A 23,846-nucleotide genomic window follows, 5' to 3' on the forward strand; every position below is an offset into this window, starting at 1 on the left:
TTTATGGCTCAATAATCCATTGTGTGTGTGCGTGCGTGCGTGTGTGTGTGTGTATACCACATCTTCTTTATCCATTCATCTGTTGATGAACATTTAGGTTGCTTCCATGTCTTGGCTATTGTAAATAGTGCTGCAATGAACATTGGGGTGCATGTATCTTGGTTTTCTCCAGATATATGCCCAGGAGTAGGATTGCTGGATCATATGGCAACTCTATTTTTAGTTTTTTGAGGCACCTCCATACTGTTCTCCATAGTGGCTGTACCAGTTTACATTCCTACCAACAGTGTAGGAGGGTCCCCTTTTCTCCACACCCTCTCCAGCATTTATTGTTGGTAGACTTTTTGATGATGGCCATTCTGACCAGTGTGAGGTGGTACTTCATTGTAGTTTTGATTTGCATTTCTCTAATAATTAGCATTGTTGAGCATCTTTTCATGTGCTTTTAGGCCATCTGTATGTCTCTTTGGAGAAATGTCTATTTGGATCTTCTGCCCATTTTTTGATTGGGTTGTTTGGTTTATTTTTATATTGAGCTGCACGAGATGTTTGTATATTTTGGAGATTAATCCCTTGTTGGTTGCTTCGTCTGCAAATATTTTCTCCCATTCTGTGGGTTGTCTTTTTGTTTTGTTTATGGTTTCCTTTGCTATGCAAAAGCTTTTAAGTTTAATTAGGTCCCTTTTGTTTATTTTTGCTTTTATTTTCATTACTCTAGGAGGTGGATCCCAAAAGATATTGCTATGATTTATGTCAAAGAGTGTTTTGCCTATGTTTTCCTCTAAGAGTTTTACAGTATCTGGTCTTACATCTAGGTCTTTAATCCATTTTGAGTTTATTTTTGTGTATGGTGTTATAGAATGTTCTAATTTCATTCTTTTACATGTAGCTGTCCAGTTTCCCCAGCACCACTTATTGAAGAGACTGTCTTTTCTCCTTTGTATATTCTTTGTCATAGATTAATTGACCATAGGTGCGCGGGTTTATTTCTGGGCTTTCTATCCTGTTCCATTGATCTATATTTCTGTTTTTGTACCAGTACCATACTGTTTTGATTACTGTAGCTTTGTAGTATAGTCTGAAGTCAGGGAGCCTGATTCCTCTAGTTCCATTTTTATTTCTCAAGATTGCCTTGGCTATTCCGGGTCTTTTGTGTTTCCATACAAATTTTTAAGATTTTTTTGTTCTAGATCTGTAAAAAAAAAAAAAAAAAAAAATGCCATTGGTAATTTGATAGGGATTGCATCGAATCTGTAGATTACCTTGGGTAGTATAGTCATTTTGACAATATTGATTCTTCCAATCCAAGAACACGGTGTATCTTTCCATCTGTTTGTGTCATCTTCGATTTCTTTCGTCAGTGTCTTATAGTTTTCTGAGTACTGGTCTTTTGCCTCCTTAGGTAGGTTTATTCCTAGGTGGTTTTTTTTTTGACGCAATGGTAAATGGGATTGTTTCCTTAATTTCTCTTTCTGATCTTTTGTTGTTAGTGTATAGAAATGCAACAGATATCTATGTATTAATTTTGTATGCTGCAACTTTACCAAATTCATTGATGAGCTCTAGTAGTTTTCTGGTAGCTTCTTTAGCATTTTCTATGTATAGTATCATGTCCTCTGCAAACAGTGACAGTTTTACTTCTTTTCCAATTCAGATTCCTTTTATTTCTTTTTCTTTTCTGATTGCTGTGGCTAGGACTTCCAAAACTATGTTGAATAAAAGTGATGAGCGTGGACGTCCTTGTCTTGTTCCTGATCTTAGAGGAAATGCTTTCAGCTTTTCACTGTTGAATATGATGTTAGCTGCGGGTTTGTCATATATGGCCTTTATTATGTTGAGGTATGTTCCCTCTATGCCCACTTTCTGGAGAGTTTTTATCATAAATGAGTATTGAATGTTGTCAAAAGCTTTTTCTGCATCTATTGTAGATGATTATATGGTTTTTACTTTTCAGTTTGTTAAGTGGTGTATCACACAGACTGACTTGCGGATATTGAAAAATCCTTGTATCCCTGGGATAAATCCCACTTGATTATGGTGTATGATCCTTTCAATGTATTGTTGGATTTGATTTGCTAGTATTTTGCTGAGGATTTTTGCAACTATGTTCATCAGTGATATTGGCCTGTAATTTCTTTTTTTTTGTGGTGGTATCCTTGTCTGGTTTTGGTATCAGGGTGGCTTCGCAGAATGAGTTTGGGAGTGTTCCTTGCTCTGCAATTTTTTGAAATAGTTTCAGAAGGATAGGTGTTAACTCTTCTCTAAATGTTTGATAGAATTCACCTGTGAAGCTATCTGGTCCTGGACTTTTGTTCGTTGGGAGTTTTTAAATTACAGTTTCAATTTCAGTGCTTCTGATTGGTCTGTTCATATTTTCTATTTCTTCCTGGTTCAGTTTTGGGAGACTGTACCTTTCTAAGAATTTGTCCATTTCTTCTACATTGTCCATTTTATTGGCATAGAGTTGCTCATGATCCTTTGTATTTCTGTGATGTCCATTGTTAACTTCTTCTTTTTCATTTCCAATTTTATTGATTTGAACCCTCTTCCTTTGTTCTTGATGAGCCTGGCTAAAGGTTTATCAATTTTGTTTATCTTTTCAAAGAACCAGCTTTTAGTTTCATTGATCTTTTCTATTACTTTCTTTGTCTCTACTTCCTTTATTTCTACTCTGAACTTTATGATTTCTTTCATTCTGCTAACTTTTGGGTTTTGTTTGTTCTTTCTCTAGTTGCTTTGGGTTTAAGTTTAGGTTGTTTGTTTGGGATTTTTCTTGTTTCCTATGGTAAGATTGTAGTGCTATAAACTTCCCTCTTAGAACTGATTTTCCTGTGTCCCATAGGTTTTGGATCATTGTGTTTTCATTTTCATTTGTCTCTAAGTATTTTTTGGTTTCCCTTTTGATTTTTTCAGTGATCCGTTGGTTGTTTAGTAGCATACTGTTTAGCCTCCACGTGTTTGTGTTTTTTACAGCTTTTTTTCTTTTCTTTTTTTTTTTTTTTTTTTTGCATGCTATCTGTCTTGAGATGTTGAGAAGACAGTCTTTTTTTTAATATTTATTTTTTATTTATTTATGGCTGTGTTGGGTCTTCGTTTCTGTGCGAGGGCTTTCTCTACTTGTGGCGAGCGGGGGCCACTCTTCATCGCGGTGTGCGGGCCTCTCACTATCGCGGCCTCTCTTGTTGCAGAGCACAGGCTCCAGACGCGCAGGCTCAGTAGTTGTGGCTCACGGGCCTAATTGCTCCTCGGCATGTGGGATCTTCCCAGACCAGGGCTCGAACCCGTGTCCCCTGCATTGGCAGGCAGATTCTCAACCACTGCGCCACCAGGGAAGCCCTACAGCTTTTTTTCTTGTAGTTGATTTCTAATCTCATAATGTTATGGGAGACACCACTTTTTTTTTGTTGTTTGTTTGTTTGTTTTGTTTTTAATTTTTATTGGGCTATAGGGGATGGGTTGGGAAATATCTCTGTAAGTTATGCCCTACTAGGGAAATGTTCATTCTAATTTTCCTGGGATAGCTTTTGGAGCTTTTTCTTTTTCTTGGAGCTGCTGCTCTCACTGGCAGCAGCCTCTTCAGGTCCACTGCTGAGAGGCTCCTCCTTGGAAGAGAATTTCCTCTTTTTCTTGGGGACCCTCTTGTTTCCTGACTCTTCAGGGGAGAGACCACTTTTTTAATCCATTCATTCATTGATGGACACTTGGGTTGCTTTTCTCCTTCTTCCCTCCTTCCCTCCTTTTTTTTTAAAATTTATTTATTTTATCCATTCATTTTTGGCTGCATTGGGTCTTCCTTGCACGCGTGCTTTCTCTAGTTGCAGTGAGCAGAGGCTACTCTTCATTGTGGTGCGCGGGCTTCTCATTACGGTGGCTTCTCTTGTTGCGGAGCGCGGGCTTCAGTAGTTGTGGCTTGCGGGCTGTAGAGCGCAGGCTCAGTAGTTGTGGCACACTGGTTTAGTTGCTCCGCGGCATGTGGGGTCTTCCCAGACCAGGGCTTGAACCCATGTCCCCTGCATTGGCAGGCAGATTCTTAACCACTGAGCCACCAGGGAAGCCCCCTCCTTACTTTTTAATTTTTAAAAACTCTCTGGGACAAGAAGCATCATAATAATTATAAAGGAAATTTTAAAAGAAAAATAATCAGCTACAGTGTCCTGCCTTTCTTATATGAACTGTTTTCATTTTCCTCTATTCCCTACCAGCTTTTGTCCATATGCAGTCACTATTAGTGCAGATTTTTATGCTGTCTTGTCTTCTGCTTTACTTGGAGGCTAATCTTTTTTCATGTTAATACATTGCCTCATGCTGAACTTTTTGACAGATGAGTTCAAGATAATGTTTGCAACTAATACAACTTTAAAAAATCATTTCCTTGTTGGCTGTTTTTAATTTTCCATTATTTTGAGTAATGAAATTATTTTGAAATCTTTTGGAATCATTTATGTCTTCCTTCCCTCCCTCGTTTTGGATAAAGGCCCAGGAGTGGGCTTATTAGGTCAAAGGAATGAATGGTTTTAAGACTTTCAAAACCTGCTACTGAGGTTGTACTAATTGAAACTGCCCTTTACAGAATTTGAGGGGATGGGTTTTGCTGACAGCCTCACCAGTTCTGGGTATCATTATTTATATATCTATTTTGCAATAGATTAAGTTATAATCACTATTTTCATTCACATTTGATTACCAGTAAAATTAAATTTTCTGCCTAATGTTTACCCCTCAGTTGTGTTTTTCTACTTTTGAATTGCCTTCTCCCACCCTTTCCAAGTTATCTCATGGCGAATCAATTGCAAAGAAATTTATCTGTACCTGCTCTTTGTTTGCTATAGGTATTTTTAATGGAATCCTTCCCTCTCTGTTTTTCTTTAAATGCCGTACATGTGCATGCACACCCACCCACACACCCCAAATTGCCAAGTGTTGATCTTAAGTCAGCCTGGAGAAGGGAGAACTGCTCTCCCTCCTGGGGCCCCCACTGTGCCCAGCCCACTGCTGGGTTCCTGGTAAGCATGTGAGGGACAGAGCTGGGAGGCAGGCTGGGAAGTCTGCAGTTTCCTTTCTGGGCCAGAAATTGCTGAGCTGTTGCACAGATTTAGAAACCTACAGGTGGTTGCAAACTGTAGGCGCATCTATCTCCGGCCTGCTCAGGCCCCTGCATTCCAGAGTTTTCTCTTCCGTTGTCTCCTTCCCTCCTCCAGAGCCAAGTTCCCAGCAACAAGGCCTAGCACAGCACTTCAGACAGTTGTGGGTGCATTTCTGCTCGGGTGTCACACGGCTTATGGGCTGTTTTGATGCATATTAGGAAAGAATGAACAAGCCCTACACATTATGGCTTGGGACAAGGCTAAGGTTAATTTGACTCTTTCTTAAAGTAAATGGCAGACTACAGGCACACCTCAGAGATATGGGGTTCAGTTCCAGACCGCTGCAATAAAGCAAGTCACGTGAATTTTTTGGTTTCCCACTGCGTCTAAGTTATGTTTATACTATACTGTAGTCTATTAAGTGTGCAATAGCATTGCTTCTAAAAAAAACAATGTACATACCTTAATTAAACCATACCACATATTATAATAATGAAAACGTCTGAAATAGTGTGAGAATTACCAAAATGTGACACAGACACGAAGTGATCAATGCTCTGTGAAAAATGGCACTGATAGATTTCCTCGACGCAGGGTTGCCACAAACGTTCAATTTGTAAAAACAAAAACAAAAACGCAACATCTGCAAAGTGCAATAAAACAAGGTGTGCCTATAGATGGCACAATGCTGTTGAGAAAGTAGAAGGCAGATGGTTGTTGTTGGGCAGCTTTGGGGATCAGCGCCAGCCTGGCCCTCTGCTAGTTGTGTGACCTTGGGTACATCCCCTGGGCTCTGAGCCTGCTGCTTCTATTACATGGGGATCGCCCACTCCTCATTGGGTTATAAAGTCTGAGAGAAGAGCAAACGTCTTTCAAAGAGCAGTGCCTGCACTCTGGGGTCGGCTGGTTGTAACCATGGCAACATGGCACCTGCTCAATCAATCACGACAGCCCTCCCCTCCCCCTTCCCTCCAGAGTGTGGGAATGAGCAGGACCGGCTCCCCGATTCCCATTCACTCCTAAAAACTCTAAAACTCTCTAGAGCTCCTTCTTCTAAACTTCACTGAGCATCTGCTGTGTGCCAGGCATTTACGTGTGGGGAGGCCAGGGACAGTCTGGCGTCTGGCCCTCTGGTGGCCCCGTGCCTCATGGCTGACGCTTCACCCTTTGCCCTGGACTCTGGACTTGGTGTAGAGAGGGCCCTGGGGACCCCCTACTGGTGGGCAGGTTTCACAGCCACCCAACACCCCCCCCACCCCCAATCTCTCTAGGGCATGGCTGACCCCAGCAATCTAATGGACACGTTCTTGGAATCCGCCTGCTTTATTTTTTCAGTTGAAAACTCAAGGGAAAAGCCTCCCCCCAAAGAAAGTGAACGACTTTTAGGGCTGTACTCTTGGGGTCTGAGTGCCCAGGTGCACAGAGCACATGTCTGTGGAAACCGGCCCCCTGGAGCATTCAGTCTTAGAGTCAGGCTCTACCCCAAAGAGGGAAGCACCCAACCAGGCTTGTGGTTAAGGGGTTTGGGACCATCAGTTTCCCCTCAAGGAACCTCATGCCTCAGGGGAGACCCTGAAGAGGGCAGGGGAAGCCAATCCCAAGCTAGGAGACCCGCGGCAGCCTGGCTCATACAGCAGAGGCTTCCGAAACAGCAGCCGGCGAGTGACTAAATATCTCAGGCAGAACAGTTGCTGGAGCGGTGTCCGCTCTCCAGAGCTGAGCCCAGCGGGCCAGGCTGCCTCCTGGAATTACAGGGCAGGTGTTGAGGGAGGTGGAGCCTTATCCAGACCAGTGTGGGCTCTACTGCCCCCAGAAGCACTCTGAAATCAATGCCTAACAGCCCTTCTTTCCTGGATCTGTATCCTTCCTGGTCTTCTCTGAGCTTCTTGGCATTTCGTTCTGCTTGTTCCGCCCCAGACAGGAATCTTGACCTTGCTGATGAGATGGGATTGTGGTAGAAGGAGAGGGAGTCTGAAATCTTTGGCAGCCTGGTGCTGGCTCAGGCAAAATCTCAAACTGCAACGAAAAAAGAAAAGAAGAGGAGTAAGGCTTTGCTGTAGGCCCAGAGGACAGGGAGCTCCCTCTGTTTCCTGGAAGCAAGCTGAGGGCCCCTGTTATAGCCCCTGGCATGCTGTAGGCCCAGCAGGGTCAGGCCTCGAGTGGCCCTCATTAAAAGGACATCTCCCCCTTTGGAAGAGCAGTGGGTATGGTTAGATGGTTCCCTGCACTTGTGAGACGTGCCCTCACCCCCACCCCAGGAGTTCCCGGCCTGGGAGAGGGCTGAACCCCAGCACGTGATGCTTTGGGAGCATGGAGGGTGCACCCAAAGTTGGGGGTAGAGGGGAGTTCAGGGGCTGAGTCCTGATGAAGAGAGGGTATCCAGGTCATGAAAGCAGCAGGGACATTCAGATGTTTCCAGAACATTTGGTGACATCTGAATGACTTCTCTGCACTTTCAGAAGGAGCCAGCCTTACCCCTTGGATATCCAGCTCACACTGAAGCAGGAACCTCTTCAACTTAGGAGTCACAGACCCAGGAAGACCCTTGGCACCTCTCTGGGCAAGGCACACTATCAGCAGGTGAGGTTTTTTTTGTTTTTTTTTAAATTTATTAATTTTTGGCCGTGTTGGGTCTTCGTTGCTATGCGCGGGCTTTCTCTAGTTGCATCGAGCGGGGGCTACTCTTTGTTGCGGTCAGAGGGGTTCTCATTGCAGTGGCTTCTCTTTGTTGCGGAGCACGGGCTCTAGGTGCGCGGGCTCAGTAGTTGTGGCACACAGGCTTCAGTAGTTGTGGCTCACGGGCTTAGTTGCTCCGTGGCATGTGAGATCTTCCCAGACCAGGGCTCGAACCCATGTCCCCTGCATTGGCAGGCAGATACTTAACCACTGTGCCACCAGGGAAGTCCCAGCAGGTGAGTTTTAATCTCTGTACTTCATTTCTTTTTCTGATCTTACTGAGTGTGATGGGGTCATCAATACAATAATAGAAGCAGAGAGAAAGAGTGTCTATCTCCTTGCAGACATTAAAGGGACTGCTTCTGATGTTTCTCCATCAACTGTGATGTTAAAGGCTGGATACCAAATACCTCAAGTTACCAGGTTAAGGAAGGTCCCTCCTAGCCCTCATTTGCTAAGAGAATTTTTAAAAAAGAAAATATGAGCATTAGACAATCTTATTAAATGCCTTTTCTGTCATCTGTTGATAATATCTTTGGTTCTTTACAGATATGATATTATATTTTTAAAAATTCCTAGTTCCCTGCCAAAATTTTTTTTTAACATCTTTATTGGAGTATAATTGCTTTACAATGGTGTGTTAGTTTCTGCTTTATAACAAAGTGAATCAGCTATACATATACATATATCCCCATATCTCTTCCCTCTTGCATCTCCCTCCCTCCCACCCTCCCTATCCCACCCCTCTAGGTGGTCACAAAGCACCAAGCTGATCTCTCTGTGCTATGTGGCTGCTTCCCACTAGCTATCTGTTTTACATTTGGTAGTGTATATATGTCCATGCCACTTTCTTTGTCCTAGCTTACCCTTCCCCCTCCCCTTGTCCTCAAGTCCATTCTCTAGTAGGTCTACGTCTTTATTCCCATCCTGCCCCTAGGTTCTTCATGACCTTTTTTTGTTTTTTTTTTTTTAGATTCCATATATATGTGTTAGCATAAGGTATTTGTTTTTCTCTTTCTGACTTACTTCACTCTGTATGACAGACTCTAGGTCCATCCACCTCACTACAAGTAACTCAATTTCATTTCCTTTTATGGTTCCTTTTGGTTTCATTTTATATTCCATATATACAATGGAATATTAAATATTCCTTTAATATTCCATTGTATATATGTGCCACATCTTCTTTATCCATTCATCTGTCGATGGACACATAGGTTGCTTCCATCTCTTGGCTATTGTAAATAGTGCTGCAGTGAACACTGTGGTACATGTCTCTTTTTGAATTATGGTTTTCTCAGGGTATATGCCCAGTAGTGGGTTGCTGGGTCATATGGTAGTTCTATTTTTAGTGTTTTAAGTAACCTCCATACTGTTCTCCATAGTGGCTGTATCAATTTACATTCCCACCAACAGTGCAAGAGGGTTGCCTTTTCTCCACACTCTCTCCAGCATTTATTGTTTGTAGATTTTTTGATGATCGCCATTCTGACTGGTGTGAGGTGATATCTCATTGTAGTTTTGATTTGCATTTCTCTAATGATTAATGATGTTGAGCATTCTTTCATGTGTTTGTTGGCAATCTGTGTATCTTCTTTGGAGAAATGTCTATTTAGGTCTTCTTCCCAATTTTGGATTGAGTTGTTTGTTTTTTTGATATTGAGCTGCATGAGCTGCTTGTAATCCCTGCCAAAATTTACGGTCTGTGTTGGATAAACCCATTTCTGAATTCCTGTGGGTTTGTGTCTATTGTCTGACTATGCTGGTTCTTGCTCTTAGAATTTTGTCTCCTTAAGTGTGTTCGTTTTTTATAATTACAGCGGTTATAAGTTCAGTGTTTAGAGTTGTATCACCATGCCTAGCATATGAAGTAGGTGCTCAGTAAAAATTTTTTAATTAAAAAATTCTTAGTTGTGGCAAAATATACATAACAAAAAAATTGACCATCTTAATAAGTGCACAGGTCAGTAGTGTTAAGTACTTTCACTTTGTTGTGCAACCATCACCACCATCCATTCTCCAGAACGCTTTTCATCTTGCAAAACTGAAACTCTGTCCCCATTAAACAACTCCTATTATCCTCTTAGACCAGCCCATGGCAACCATCATTCTGTGTTCTGTCTCTCTGAATTTGACAACTTTAGGTACCTCATAGAAGGGGAATCATACAGCATTGGTCTTTTTGTGACTGGCTTATTTCACTTAGCATAATGTTCTCAAAGTTCATTCATGTTGTAGCATGTGTCAGAATTTCCTTTTTAAGGCTGAATGATATTCCATTGTATGTATATACATATTTTGCTTATCTATTCAATTGCTGATGGTCACCTGGGTTGCTTATAACTTTTGGCTGTTGTGAATAATGATGCTATGATGGGTGTATAAATATCTTTGAGATCCTGCTTTCAATTCTTTTGGGGTATATACCCAGAAGTGGAATGACTGGATCATATGGTAATTTTATTTTTAATTTTTTTGAGGAACTGCCATGCTGTTTTCCATATTGGCTACACCATTTTACATTGCCACCAACAGTGCATGATGGTTCCAATTTCTTCACATCCTTGCTAACACTATTTTCTAATTTTTTGATAGTAGCCACCCTAATGGGTGTGAGTTTATATATCATTGTGGTTTTGATTCACATTTCCCTAATGATTGGTGATATCGAGCATCTTCTCATATACTTGTTGGTCATTTGTATATCTTCTTTGGAGGAATGTCTATTCAAGTCCTTTGACCAATTTTTTTTTTTTTTTAATCAGAGTATAGTTGCTTTACAATATTGTGTTTGTTTATACTTTACAGCAAAGTGAATCAGCTATATGTATACATATATCCCCTCTTTTTTGGATTTCCTTCTCATTTAGGTCACCACAGAGCACTGAGTAGAGTTCCCTGTACTATACAGTAGGTTCTCATTAGTTATCTATTTTATACATAGTATCAATAGTGTATATATGTCAGTCCCAATCTCCCAATTCATCCCCCCGCTTCCCCCTTGGTATCCATACATTTGTTCTCTACGTCTGTGCCTCTGTTTCTGCTTTGTAAATAAGATTGTCTGTACCAATTTTTTCAGATTCCACATATATGCGTTAATATATGATATTTGCTTTTCTCTTTCTGACTTACTTCACTCTGTATGACAGTCTTTAGGTCCATCCATGTTTCTACAAATGACCCAATTTCATTCCTTTTTATGGCTGAATAATATTCCATGGTATATATGTACCACATCTTTTTTATCCATTCCTGTTGAGGGACATTTAGGTTGCTTCCATGTCCTGGCTATTGTAAACAGTGCTGCAGTGAACACTGGGGTGCATGTGTCTTTTTGAATTATGGTTTTCTCTGGGTATATGCCCAGTAGTGGGATTGCTGGGTCATATGGGAGTTCTATTTTTAGTTTTTTGAGGCACCTCCATACTGTTCTCCATAGTGGCTGTACCAATTTACATTCCTACCAACAGCGTAGGAGGGTTCCCTTTTCTCCACACCCTCTCTCCAGCATTTATTGTTTGTAGATTTTTTTTTTTTTAACTTTTGGGTTTATTTATTTATTTATTTATGGCTGTGTTGGGTCTTCGTTTCTGTGCGAGGGCTTTCTCTAGCTGCGGCAAGCGGGGGCCACTCTTCATCACGGTGCCGGGCCTCTCATTATCGCGGCCTCTCTTGTTGCGGAGCACAGGCTCCAGACGCGCAGGCTCAGTAATTGTGGCTCACGGACCTAGTTGCTCCGCGGCATGTGGGATCCTCCCAGACCAGGCTTGAACCCGTGTCCCCTGCATTGGCAGGCAGATTCTCAACCACTGTGCCACCAGGGAAGCCCTGTAGATTTTTTGATGGTAGCCATTCTGACTGGTGTGAGGTGATACCTCATTGTAGTTTTTTTTTTTTTTTTAAATTAATTAATTAATTTATTTATGGCTGTGTTGGGTCTTCGTTTCTGTGCGAGGGCTTTCTCTAGTTGCGGCGAGCAGGGGCCACTGTTCATCGCGGTGCGCAGGCCTCTCACTGTCACGGCCTCTCTTGTTGCGGAGCACAGGCTCCAGACGCGCAGGCTCAGTAATTGTGGCTCACGGGCCTTGTTGCTCCACGGCATGTGGGATCTTCCCAGACCAGGGCTCGAACCCGTGTCCCCTGCATTGGCAGGCAGATTCTCAACTACTGTGCCACCAGGGAAGCCCCCTCATTGTAGTTTTGATTAGCATTTCTCTAATAATTAGTGATGTTGAGCATCTTTTCATGTGTTTGTTGGCCATCTGTATGTCTTCTTTGGAGAAATGTCTATTTAGGTCTTCTGCCCATTTTTTGACTGGGTTGTTTGGTTTTTTTTGATATTGAGCTGCATGAGCTGTTTGTATATTTTGGAGATTAATCCTTTGTCAGTTACTTCATTTGCAAATATTTTCTCCCATTCCATAGGTTGCCTTTATACTCTGTTGATTGTGTCATTTCATGCACAGAAGTTTTTAATTTTGATGAAGTCCAATTGGTCTATTTATTCTTTTATTGCTTGTGCCTTTGGTGTCATATCCAAGAAATCAATGCCAAATCCAATGTCATGAAGCTTTTTCCCTATGTCTTTTTGTAAGAGTTTTATAGTTTTAGTTCTTATATTTATGTATTTGATCCATTTTGAGCTAATGTTTTTATAGGGTGTTAAGGTAAGGGTCCAACTTCATTCTTTTCATGTAGATATTCAATTTTCCCAGGACCGTTTGATGAAAAGATTGTACTTTCTCCATTGAATGGTCTTGACATCCTTGTCAAAAATTATTTGACCATATATGCAAGGGTTTATTTCTGGGCTATTTTATTCCTTTGGTCTATATGTCTGTCTTTATGCCAGTACCACACTGTTTTGATTACTGTAGCTTATGTTAAAAGTTTTGAAACCAGGAAGTGTGAGACCTCTAACTAACTTTGTTCTTTTTCAAGATTGCTTTGGCTACTTGGGGCCCCCTTGAGATTCTGTATGAATTTTAGGGTAGGTTTTTATATTTCTGCAAAAAAAGCCATTGGGATTTTGACAGAGATTGCGTTAAATCTGTAGATCACTGAGTAGTATTAATATCTTAATGATATTAAGTCTTTCAATCCATGAACATGGGATATCTTTCCATTTATTTGTATCTTCTTTAATTTCTTTCAGCAGTGCTTTGTAGTTTTCAGTGTATAAGTTTTTCACCTCTTTGGTTAAGTTTATTCCTAAGTACTTTATTCTTTTTGATGTTATTGTAAATGGAATTTTTTTTTTTTTAATTTTTATTTTATTTTTGGCTGTGTTGGGTCTTCGTTTCTGTGCGAGGGCTTTCTCTAGTTGTGGCGAGCGGGGGCCACTCTTCATCGCGGTGCGCAGGCCTCTCACTGTCATGGCCTCTCTTGTTGCGGAGCACAGGCTCCAGACATGCAGGCTCAGTAGTTGTGGCTCACAGGCCCAGTTGCTCCGCGGCATGTGGGATCTTCCCAGACCAGGGCTCGAACCCGTGTCCCCTGCATTGGCAGGCAGATTCTCAACCACTGTGCCACCAGGGAAGCCCATGGAACTATTTTAATTTCCTTTTTGGAATGCTCATTGTTAGTGTATAGAAACACAATTGATTTTTTTTTTTTTATATTTATTTTTGGCTGTGTTGGGTCTTCGTTTCTGTGTGAGGGCTTTCTCCAGTTGTGGCGAGTGGGGGCCACTGTTCATCGCGGTGCGCAGGCCTCTCACCGTCGTGGCCTCTCCCATTGCGGAGCACAGGCTCCAGATGCGCAGGCTCAGTAGTTGTGGCGCATGGGCTTAGTCGCTCCACGGCATGTGGGATCTTCCCAGACCAGGGCTCGAACCCATGTCCCCTGCATTGGCAGGCAGATTCTTAACCACTGCGCCACCAGGGAAGCCCAACACAATTGATTTTTGTGTGTTGACTTACATTCTGCAACTTTGCCAAATTTGTTTACTAATTCTAATAGGTTTTTAAATTTTTTTAAGCTTTAGGGTTTTCTACATATACATGGTTTTTTAGGTATATATGATTGTGTCATTTGCGAACAGAGATAACTTTACTTCTTTCTTTCCAATTTGGATGCTTTCTGTTTCTTTTTCTTGCCTAATTGTTCTGGCTAGGACTTCTGATACTACTTTAAATTGAAGTGGCAAAAGGAGGCATCCTTGTCTTGTTCCTGATCTTAGAGGAAAAGCTTTCAGTCTTTTACCATGGAATATGGTGTTATCTATGGGCTTGTCAAATATGGCCTTTATTATGTTGAGGTAGTTTCCTTCTATTCTTAGTTTGTTGAGTGTTTTTATCATGAAAGGGTGTTGAATTTTGTCAAATGCTTTCTCTACATCAGTTGAGATGGTCATGTTTTTTTTTTCTTCATTCTTTTAATGTGGTATATTACATTGATTTTCCTATGTTGAACCATCCTTGCATTTCAGGAATAAACCCACTTGGTTACGGTGTATAATACTTTTAATGTGCTCTTGAATTCTGTTTGCCAGTACAGCTGTTCCTCAGTATCCACGGGGATTGGTTCCACAGATACGAAAATCTGTGGATGCTAAAGTCCCTTATATAAAGTCCCTTATATAAAATGACATAATATGTGCATATAACCTATGTACATTCTCCTGTATAGTTTAAATCATCTCTAGATTACTTATAGTACCTAATACAATATAAATGCTATGTAAATAGTTGCCAGAATGCAGCAAATTCAAGTTTTGCTTTTGGAACTTTCTGGATTTTTTTTCAAATATTTTCAATCCGTGGTTGATTGAATCTGTGGATGTGGAAATCATAGATATGGAGGGCCAACTGTATTTTTTTTTTGATGATTTTTGCATCTATATGCATCAGGGATATTGTTCTGTAGTTTTCTTGAAGTGTCTGTGTCTGGCTTTGGTATCAAGATAATTCTGGCCTCATAAAATGGATTTGAAGATGTTCCCTCTTCAGTTTTTTGTACGAGTTTGAGGAGCCTTGGTTTCAATTCTCTAAATGCTTGGTAGAATTCACTAGTGAAGCCATCTGCTCCTGGGCTTTCCTTTGTTGGGAGGTTTTTGATTACCGATTCAATTTGCTTGCTAGTTATAGGTCTTTTCAGATTTGTTTCTTCATGATTCAGTTTTGGCAGGTAATATGTTTCTGGGAATTTATCCATTTCATCTAGATTGTCCAATTTGTTGTCACACAAGTGTTCATAGTACTCTCTCATAATCCTTTTTGGTTCTGTAAAAACAGTTGTAATGTTCCCTATTTCACTTCTGATTTTACTTACTTGAGTCTTCTTTTTTCTTATTAGTCAATCTAGCTAAAGATTTGTCAATTCTGTTGATCTTTTCAAAAAACCAACTTTTGGTTTTGTTGACTTTCTCTCTTGTTTTTCTACTCTGTATTTCATTTATCTCTGCACTAATCTTTATGATTTCCTTCCTTCTGCTAGCTTTGGGTTTGATTTGTTCTTCTCCAGGATCCTTAAGGAGTAAAGTTAGGGTGTTGATTTGAGCTCTTTTTTAATGTGAGGATTTACAGCTGTACATTTCCTTAGTAGCACTGCTTTCTCTAAATTCCATAGTTTTGGTGTGTTGTGTTTTTGTTTTCATTTGTCTCAAGATATTTTCTAATTTATTTTGTGACTTCTTTGACCCATTGGGTGTTTAAGAGTGTGCTGTTTAATTTTGTACAATTTGATTTTTCCAGTTTTCCATCTGCTATTTCTAGTTTCTTTCCATTGTAATTGGAAAATAGTTTGTATGATTTCAATTTTTAGAGGTTTATTAATACTTGTTCTATGGCCTAATATATGGTCTATCCTGGAGAATGTTCAATGTACACTTGAGAAAAATGGATACCCTGCTGTTGTTGGGTGGAGTGTTCTGTATATATCTGCTAGGTCTGGTTGATCTACAGTGTTTGTTGTTCAAATTCTGTATTTCCTTATTGATCTTCTCTTTGGTTGTTCTATCCATTATTGAAAGTGTGCTCTCTTTTGGTTACTATTTGTATGGAATATTTTTTTCCATCCTTTCACTTTCAACCTATGTGTGTCCTTAGATCTAAAGTGAGTCTCTTGAAGACAGCACAAATTGCATTTTTCAGCTCCAGAATTTGTTTACTGTAATTTCTACTTCTTTGTTGATATTCTCATTTTTCTCATATATTGTTTTCCTGATTTCACTTAGTTGTCTGCCATCTTTCTTCTCCTTCATCTGATTGATCATATTTAAGACAGTTGTTTTAAAGCCTGTCAATAAGAGGCCTGTGTTTCTTGAGAGTTAGTTTCTGGAGATTTATTGTGTTCCACTGAATGGGCCCTATCTCACTGTTTCTTTGTATGTCTTGTCATCTTTTGTTGGAACTGGGCATTTGAAAAGACATCCACCTCTCCCATGCTTTGCAGACTGTCCCTGTGCAGGGGAAGGCCTTCACTAATCAACCTGGTATGAAAGCTCAGGGTTCTCTCAAATACTTTCTACGGGTGCATCTTCCCTGGGCCTGAGTGTGTGCTTTAACTCCACATCACCAGTAGACACAGCTGCTTTTAAATGTCCTAATTTCCCTAGCTTTCACCCCTGCTTCTTCTCAGGGGTTTAGATAGATATAGTATGGTATTCCTCTGTCCATAGTCTTGCTCCCAGTCACCTGCAGGACTGCAGACTCCCTGCAGCTGTCTCTGGCAGCAGCACCCACTCCTGCTTTCAGCAATCACCCACATGATATCCAAACTATGCCACCATTCTCATCATCACTAAGTCAAGAGAGACCTGTCCCTCTGGCAGGTCCCAGACAAGTCAGAACATTGCAAGCAAGTTCCACTCCTTTCCTTCCCTCCCAAGGGATGAGCCAGGAACTGGCTGGCTTCTTCAAAACTGTACTGTGGAAGGCAAGCACAAATGCCATGAAATTTCCTGCTGTTTAGAGTGAGACTTCTTCTCAATCAATCAGGCAGTCACTTGGTTGTTGCTGCTGCTTAACTGGTTTCTAGGATTCTCACAAAGCTACTTTGGTCCATATATTGTTCTATATTCAGTGTTTCCATGGAGGACTGAGGATTTGTAGGTTCCTAGCCTGCCACCTTGTTGATGTCACTCTCCTGTCTGTCTTCCCCTGGATTTTGATCCAGATATTTCCAATACCCCATTTTCTCTATCCTGTCTAACAAACATTATTAGATATCCCACCAGAAGGACTGTTCTGAATTAACTAGTTTAAATTGCCTACTTTAGTACACTGTTCTTAAATACCATCCTTGGGTTCCAGAGATTACTTCCAATTGGTTATGATGTTTTCTTAGCTTATGTCTCAACATATTTTTGAATTTCACTCACTAACAAACATATTAGTAACATCTACATTCAAGTTTGCAGTTGGGCTTCTAACTTTCCTCTTGTATTGTCCTTGGGTTTTTGTCTCCCATAAGATAACACTAACTTCATTAAAATGAGGTGGGAAGAGGAAGGTTTCATTTTTATACTCTGGAACAGTTATGGTAAATTATTACAACTTGCCTATAAAACTATGTGACTCTGATGTTTTATATTTAATTTTAAAGACTTTTTATTTTAAAATAATTATAGAATTGCAGGTAGTTCAAAGATAGTACAGTGTCCTATATATATTTCATCCCATTTCTCCCAATGGTTAAATCTTCCATAATTATAGTACAGTATCAAAACCCAGACATTGACATTGGTAGAATGTGTGTGTGTATAGTTCTGTGACATTTTGTCACAGGCGTGGATTCATGTAACCACTACCACCATCAAAATACAGAACTGTTCCATCACCACAAACATCTCCCTTTTTCCACCCTGCTGTAGTCACACCCACTCCTCCTCCCAGTAGCTACTACTACTAACTGTTCTTTTACGGGTGTCATGAATAATTGCTCCGTTATCAAGGGGTCCACTGCTGTTGTCTGTTGCAGTCGCCAACTTCTGTGTCTATGTAGTGGGACTTTAGCTGTGGGAATCATGCACGACATTGGTTTCAGGTGTGCCCAGGGGTTCCCAGACCTTGTAGGGCGTGTACATTCACATCCCCTAACAGCAAGTCTGTGGTTCTAAGTTTTCAGCAGCTAACAACTTCATAAGCTGCCTGACCTCCTCGAGCTCTCATCTCCTGTGCTGGATGTCACAGGGCTCACTGGACTTGGGGTGGAGGGTGGAGGTTGTGGGCCTCTTTTTCTCTTTCTTAATAAGTACTCCTTTACACATAACTAACTTTGCTTTGACTCTTAGCTCACTGTACAACAGCTGAGTGCCTGTCCTCTTGGCGGAAGCTAAGAGAAAAGAATTGGTGTTCCCTCTGGGATGGAAGGCAGAGGTCAACCTTCCACCCCCAGGCAGGGGTCAGACTGCTTACCGCACTGCGGAGGAGGGTCCAGGGGCACGAAGCCCCGGGCACACAGGTGGATGTAGGCGGCCGCCAGGTTGCAGGCAGGCTGGCGCTCCTGGGTGCCACAGGTGTCCTGGACACACAGGCTGAGGAAGGGTGTGGGGTCCACCTGAAATCCAGCACCCACAGTCAGTGTCCTCGCCCACCACACCCTGGGGAGTAGCACAGAGGAGGCCTATAGGCTAGATCAGGGCAAGGGCCTCCTTTGTCCTGCGGTCCACCTGCTGAGTGGCCTCTGCAGCTGCATACTCACCACCCCGAAGCAGTTCCCCAGGCTGGAGCGGGGGTCCTGGAAGAAGGCCCGGCAGGTGGGGCTCTGTACCGGGCATGCCAGCCGAGTCTTCTCCACGGCCCTGCAGTCACCACCCACCTGGGGAGACGAACCCAAGACTCAGGCTCCTGCCCGGACCTCCTTTTTCCCAGGCAGCTCCACCGGGGGGCTGCAGCCCCAGGAGGGAACCACCACCCCCTCGGACTGAGAGGTTCCCTGCAGATGTGGAACATGCAGGCCCAGGAGCCTCGGAGATGGGGGCCCCACCCTCCTCAGGTCCACGGCCAATCCACACAGAGGCTTCCCTCTCCGGGGCGCGCCCGGCTCACACCTGTTCCCCTCTCCATCCACAGCCACGGCATCCTAGGGATGACGCCCAGCCCCGAGGGAGGGAGGGCTGGCTAGCCAGCTCACCTGCCAGGCGGGGGTGAACTCCTCCAGGCTGCTGGCCACCGTGCCGTCCGGCAGCATCAGCTCATTGCCTGCCTCGTTGTCGTTGGTGCCCAGAAGGCCAGCGGACAGGCCTGGGGGGCAGGGAAGGCAGGACAGGCTGTGAGAGCCTGCTGGCCAGGGTTGGCGGGGGGGCATGGCCAGACCCTGCGCCCTCCACGCCTGACCCCCCCCAACACCGGTCCTGGCTCAAACTTCACCAGAGGGAGAGGAGAAAAAGGACTGAGAAAAGCATTTGTTCCCTCCCCGGGCCCTCCCCCATCCACCAGCCCCGTCCCGAGTGGTCGAGATGCAAGCTCTTTACAAGTGTTCCTGGGGCTGCCCAGCCAGATCAAGGGGAGCGGCACGTCCCAGGGAAGGGAGCAGAGCTCTGGGCTCCAAGCCTGGCCCTGATGTTTGTGGCTGGAGGAGTGGGGGGCCAGTAAATTAAGCTGGGTCGTGTCATGTGTCCCAGGGGACAACAGGGGGAGGATCACATGAGAAGCAGACCGTGCGTACTTGAGTGCCTGAAACAGGGCCGCGGTCACCCAGCCGGGCTGCATCCAGAGTTGCACCGCCCCTGGAGTAGGGGCTGTCCCAGTGCTGGACGTGATCAAAGCCGGGAGAGATGGCCTTTGACCCTCTCCCAGTTCTGAGCTGTTTGGGCTGCTCCGATACCCGCTCGGGTTGTCAGCCCCGAGGAGCAGCAGAGGCCCAAGAGTGTCCCTGGGCCTCCCGCCCACAGCCTCCCAAGGACTCAGAGTGCTGCCCACTGGGACCTGTCAATCTCAGCCCTGGAAGCTGACCGCGCTGGCTCGGAGGCCGCCAGTGGGGGCCCAGACCCACCGTGCTGCCAGACGCTCAGAGTCAGGCTGCAGAGGCTGGCGTGGAGGTCACAGACAGCAGACACACCGTCCTCACTGGTCAGCTCGATCCTGGGGACGTGGTCCCTCCTGGTCTTGGCAGGAGGCAGATCCAGGTCCAGACAGCTCTCCGCAGGCAGGGAGGAGTTGTACAGCCTGTAGGTCTGTGGGCCCGACAGGGGCTGAGCAGGACAGGTGACAGTCTCCACAGGGCACAGGTGTGTGGACGTGACAGGAGGCAGGAAAGTGTCTGGGCGACGTGCCCACCTGCACCCCCCCCCCCTGCTCTTGCAGGCTCACCTTCAGGCTGGGGTAGAGGACAAGGGTGGTGTGGTTCAACTCCACGGTCAGGGACGTGAGCCCCGAGCCCGCCCGGTTTAGTGTCAGCGAGAATGTGTCATGAGCGAAGTCCTTGGCCAGCAGCAGGCTGCCGCAGCCGGCACTGATGCCCCACACCTGGCCGTCGAAGGTCACCACATGCCTGGCACCAGCCACCACAGCGTGGTCTGCAGAGAAGAGGCCAGACGCAGGGGGAGTGGGGCCCGCTGTGCCCGGGCCCTGAGCCCATGGGGCAGCCCAGCCTGTCCACAGCCTGCTCCCTGGCCCATGTCCTCATGGGCAGCCCACGTGGGGAGTGGGGTCTGCCCCCAAGAACCTCTGGCTTCAAGATGACTTGAGCTCTAGGGGTCCCCTAAGGTGAATGAGGTGTGATGCACGCTCCAACATGATGAACCTCAGAAACTTTACGCTGAGTGAAAAGCCCGTTATAAAAGGGCACGTGTTACGTGATTCCATTCATACACGGTGTCCAGAACAGGCAAATCCACAGAGACAGAAAGTAGACTGGGGGTATAGCTGAGGGATGGGGACACAGAGCTAAGGGATGCAGGGTGTCTTTTTGGGGTGATGAAGGTTCTGTAATTGACTGTGGTGATGGATACACACTAGCCACTGAATCAGACACTTTAAATGGGCAACCTGCAGTCTCCCAAGGCAACAGAAATAAAACCAAAAACAAACAAATGGGACCTAATCAAACTTACAAGCTTTTGCACAGCAAAGGAAATCACAAACAAAGCGAAAAGACAAGCTACAGAATGGGAGAGAATATTTGCAAAGGATGAGACCAACTAGGGCTTAATTTCCAAAATATGCAAACATTTCATACAGCTCAATGTTAAAAAAACAAACAACCCAATCGAAAAATGGGCAGAAGACATAAACAAACATTTCTCCAAAGAAGAAATACAAATAGCCAATAGGCACATGAAAAGATGCTCAACATCGCTAATTATTAGAGAAATTCAAATCAAAACTACAATGAGGTACCACTTCACACTGGTCAGAATGGCCATTATTAAAAAGTCTACAAATAACAAATGCTGGAGAGGATGTGGAGAACAGGGAACCCTCCTACACTGTTGGTGGGAATGTAAATTGGTACAACCACTACAGAGAACAGTATGGAGCTTACTTAAAAAACTAAAAACAAACAAAAAAACTAAAACTAAAACTAAAAACAGAACTACCATATGATCCAGCAATTCCACTCCTGGGCATATATCCAGACAAAACTCTAATTCAAAAAGATACATGCACTGCTATGTTCACCACAGCATTATTCACAATAGCTAAGACATGGAAACAACCTAAATGTCCATCGACTGATGAATGGATAAAGAAGATGTGGTACATATATACAATGGGATACTACTCAGCCATAAAAAAGAATGAAACGATGCCAGTTGCAGCAACATGGATGCAACTAGAGATTATCATGATATCACTTGTATGTGGAATCTAAAATATGACACAGGGACTTCCCTGGCGGTTCAGTGGTTAAGACTCCGCACTGCCAGTGCAGGGGGCGCAGGTTTGGTCCCTGGTCGGAGAACTAAGATCCCACATGCTGTGGGGCGCAGCAAATGAAAGGAAATGAATGAAAAAATTTAAAAATATGACACGAACCTATCTACAAAACAGAAACAGACTCACAGACATAGAGAACAGACTTGTGGTTGCCAAGGGGGTTGGGGGAGGGATGGAGTGGGAAGTTGGGGTTAGCAGATGTCAGCTATTATCTAAAGGATGGATAGACAACAAGGTCCTACTGTATAGCACAGGGAACTATATTCAATATCCTATGATAAACCATAATGGAAATGAATATTTAAAAAAGAGTGTATATATGTGTATAACTAACTGAGTCACTTTGCTATACAGCAGAAATTAACAAAACATTGTAATTCAATTTAAAGAAAAGAAAGAAAGAAAAAGAAGGACCACCAGGTTCCATGCTTTTGCCTCCAAATGGAACTAAGCACATCATTTTATTTATAAAGGTGAATACAAATGGTATTTTTCCATTTGTCTCTCATTTCTTGTCACCCTTGACTGAAGGTTAGAATTTGTTGAATTGTAACCACAGTTCAAAAAAAAAGGGTGACCTGGGTGGTAGGTGGATTATACCTCAATGAAGCTACTGCAGAAAAGAGACACATTCACTATTAAAAAAAAAAGTACGGGGGACTTCCCTGGTGGTCCAGTGGTTAAGAATCCACCTTCCAATGCAGGAAATGTGGGTTTGATCCCTGGTCAGGGAACTAAGATCGTACATGCCATGGGGCAACTAAGCCTATGCCCTGCAACTACTGAGCCCGCGCACCACAACTAGAGAGCCCGTATGCCGCAACTACTGAGCCCGCGTGCTCTGGAGCCCACGTGCCACAACTAGAGAGAAGCCTGTGCGCTGCAACGAAAGATCCTGCGTGCCGCAACTAAGACCCAATGAAGCCAAATAAATTTTTTTTTAAAAAAGAAACAACAGAATGCCCCCACAAAAGTCAAATGTCTTCATTAAAAAAAAAAAAAGTGGGGCTTCCCTGGTGGCGCAGTGGTTGAGAGTTTGCCTGCTAATGCAGGGGATACAGGTTCGAGGCCTGGTCTGGGAGGATCGCACATGCCACGGAGCAACTGGGCCCGTGCGCCACAACTACTGAGCCTGCGCGTCTGGAGTGGAGCCTGTGCTCCGCAACAAGAGAGGTCGCGACAGTGAGAGGCCCGCGCACCACGATGAAGAGTGGCCCCCGCTTGCCGCAACTGGAGAAAGCCCTCACACAGAAACGAAGACCCAACACAGCCATAAATAAATTAATTAAAACAAACAAACAAACAAACAAACAAAAAAAGTACGGCCAAAGGCTCCATCCAACAGGAGGGAGGTGCCATGTGGGCCAGGCCCGGCCCTCTTCACGGTGGGCAGGAGGTGGCCCGAGAGAGGGTAGTTCAGACCCCCCGAGCCGGCGCTGCTGCAGAGCAGAGGCTTGCTTGGGGGTCGGGTAAGAAAAGCCCCACCCGTTGAACACACGCCCAGGCCAGGTACCCGGCAGCTGCTGGCCCGTGCCAGCCCATGATGGCCTCACGAGGAGAGTACTGGGAGCCCCTTGTCAGGTGTCAGAGCTGAAGGTCACAGGCCGGTCCAGGTTGCACACGTGGAACCCAAAGACCAGGCTGTTTCCAGTCGCCACGCTGCCTAGCGGACAAGTACCCCAGACTCTGGGGGGGCTCCCACCTGCCCAAGCCTCCGCGTTCCCACCTGTGAGATCACAAGACCCCATGCTACACACCAGTCCTTGCCAAGCTTTCCCACTGACTTGAGACCCTCCCGGGCACCAAAGGCACACGCTCGTTACCACACAAGTGAGCCACATTGCCCCCTCCAGGTGACAGAGAGGTGAGGAGACTCACCAGATCGCACTCAGGGGAGCGGATGCAAACTCCAGGGGCTCCAAGCCCCCAGGGCCCCCAGAGCTGCGTCTGGTCCCAGCACTGCCTGTGGCTCCAGGCCTTGCCTGACGGACAGTCTGGACTCAATTAGTGGCCTTCCGGCTGCAACTGGAGGTCTGCCTGGTGCTTCTCCTGCAGAGTCCGCCTGGAGGGAGCTGGCCTGGCCCTCAGCCCCTCGCCACACCTCCGCACTGGGTTCCAGGCTCAGGCTTTTACTTTCTGGACAAAAACCTGGATCTGCAGCCCAACCCTCATCCTGTTTGACGTTGGGAAGCCCAGTAACCTCTGGAATCAGCCTGGGATCAGATGGGCCCAGCACTACAATGCTAAGTCTTCCCTGTGC

The 23,846-nt window shown here is 44.3% G+C and overlaps 1 protein-coding gene across 2 annotated transcripts in view; it reads right to left on the minus strand.

Annotated features, from left to right (window-relative positions):
- Window positions 1-5,361: 5,361 nt before the first annotated feature.
- The window catches only part of LOC309645071 (uncharacterized protein), a 189,157-nt gene continuing 170,672 nt past the window's right edge, over window positions 5,362-23,846 (minus strand). The window contains exons 68-73 of one of the 2 annotated variants that reach the window (XM_082429604.1): window positions 20,018-20,223; window positions 19,701-19,899; window positions 18,840-18,949; window positions 18,408-18,524; window positions 18,122-18,263; window positions 5,362-7,100 (exon numbers count right to left, since the gene is read on the minus strand). In XM_082429604.1, the coding sequence (XP_082285730.1) occupies window positions 7,096-7,100; window positions 18,122-18,263; window positions 18,408-18,524; window positions 18,840-18,949; window positions 19,701-19,899; window positions 20,018-20,223 (779 nt within the window). In that variant the 3' untranslated portion in view covers window positions 5,362-7,095. The remainder of the gene's footprint in view (window positions 7,101-18,121; window positions 18,264-18,407; window positions 18,525-18,839; window positions 18,950-19,700; window positions 19,900-20,017; window positions 20,224-23,846) is intronic. The other variant, XM_082429603.1, reaches the window with a different exon arrangement.

Source organism: Balaenoptera physalus (genome assembly GCF_965194825.1).
Source record: "Balaenoptera physalus genome assembly, chromosome: 16".
Lineage (NCBI taxonomy): Eukaryota > Metazoa > Chordata > Mammalia > Artiodactyla > Balaenopteridae > Balaenoptera > Balaenoptera physalus.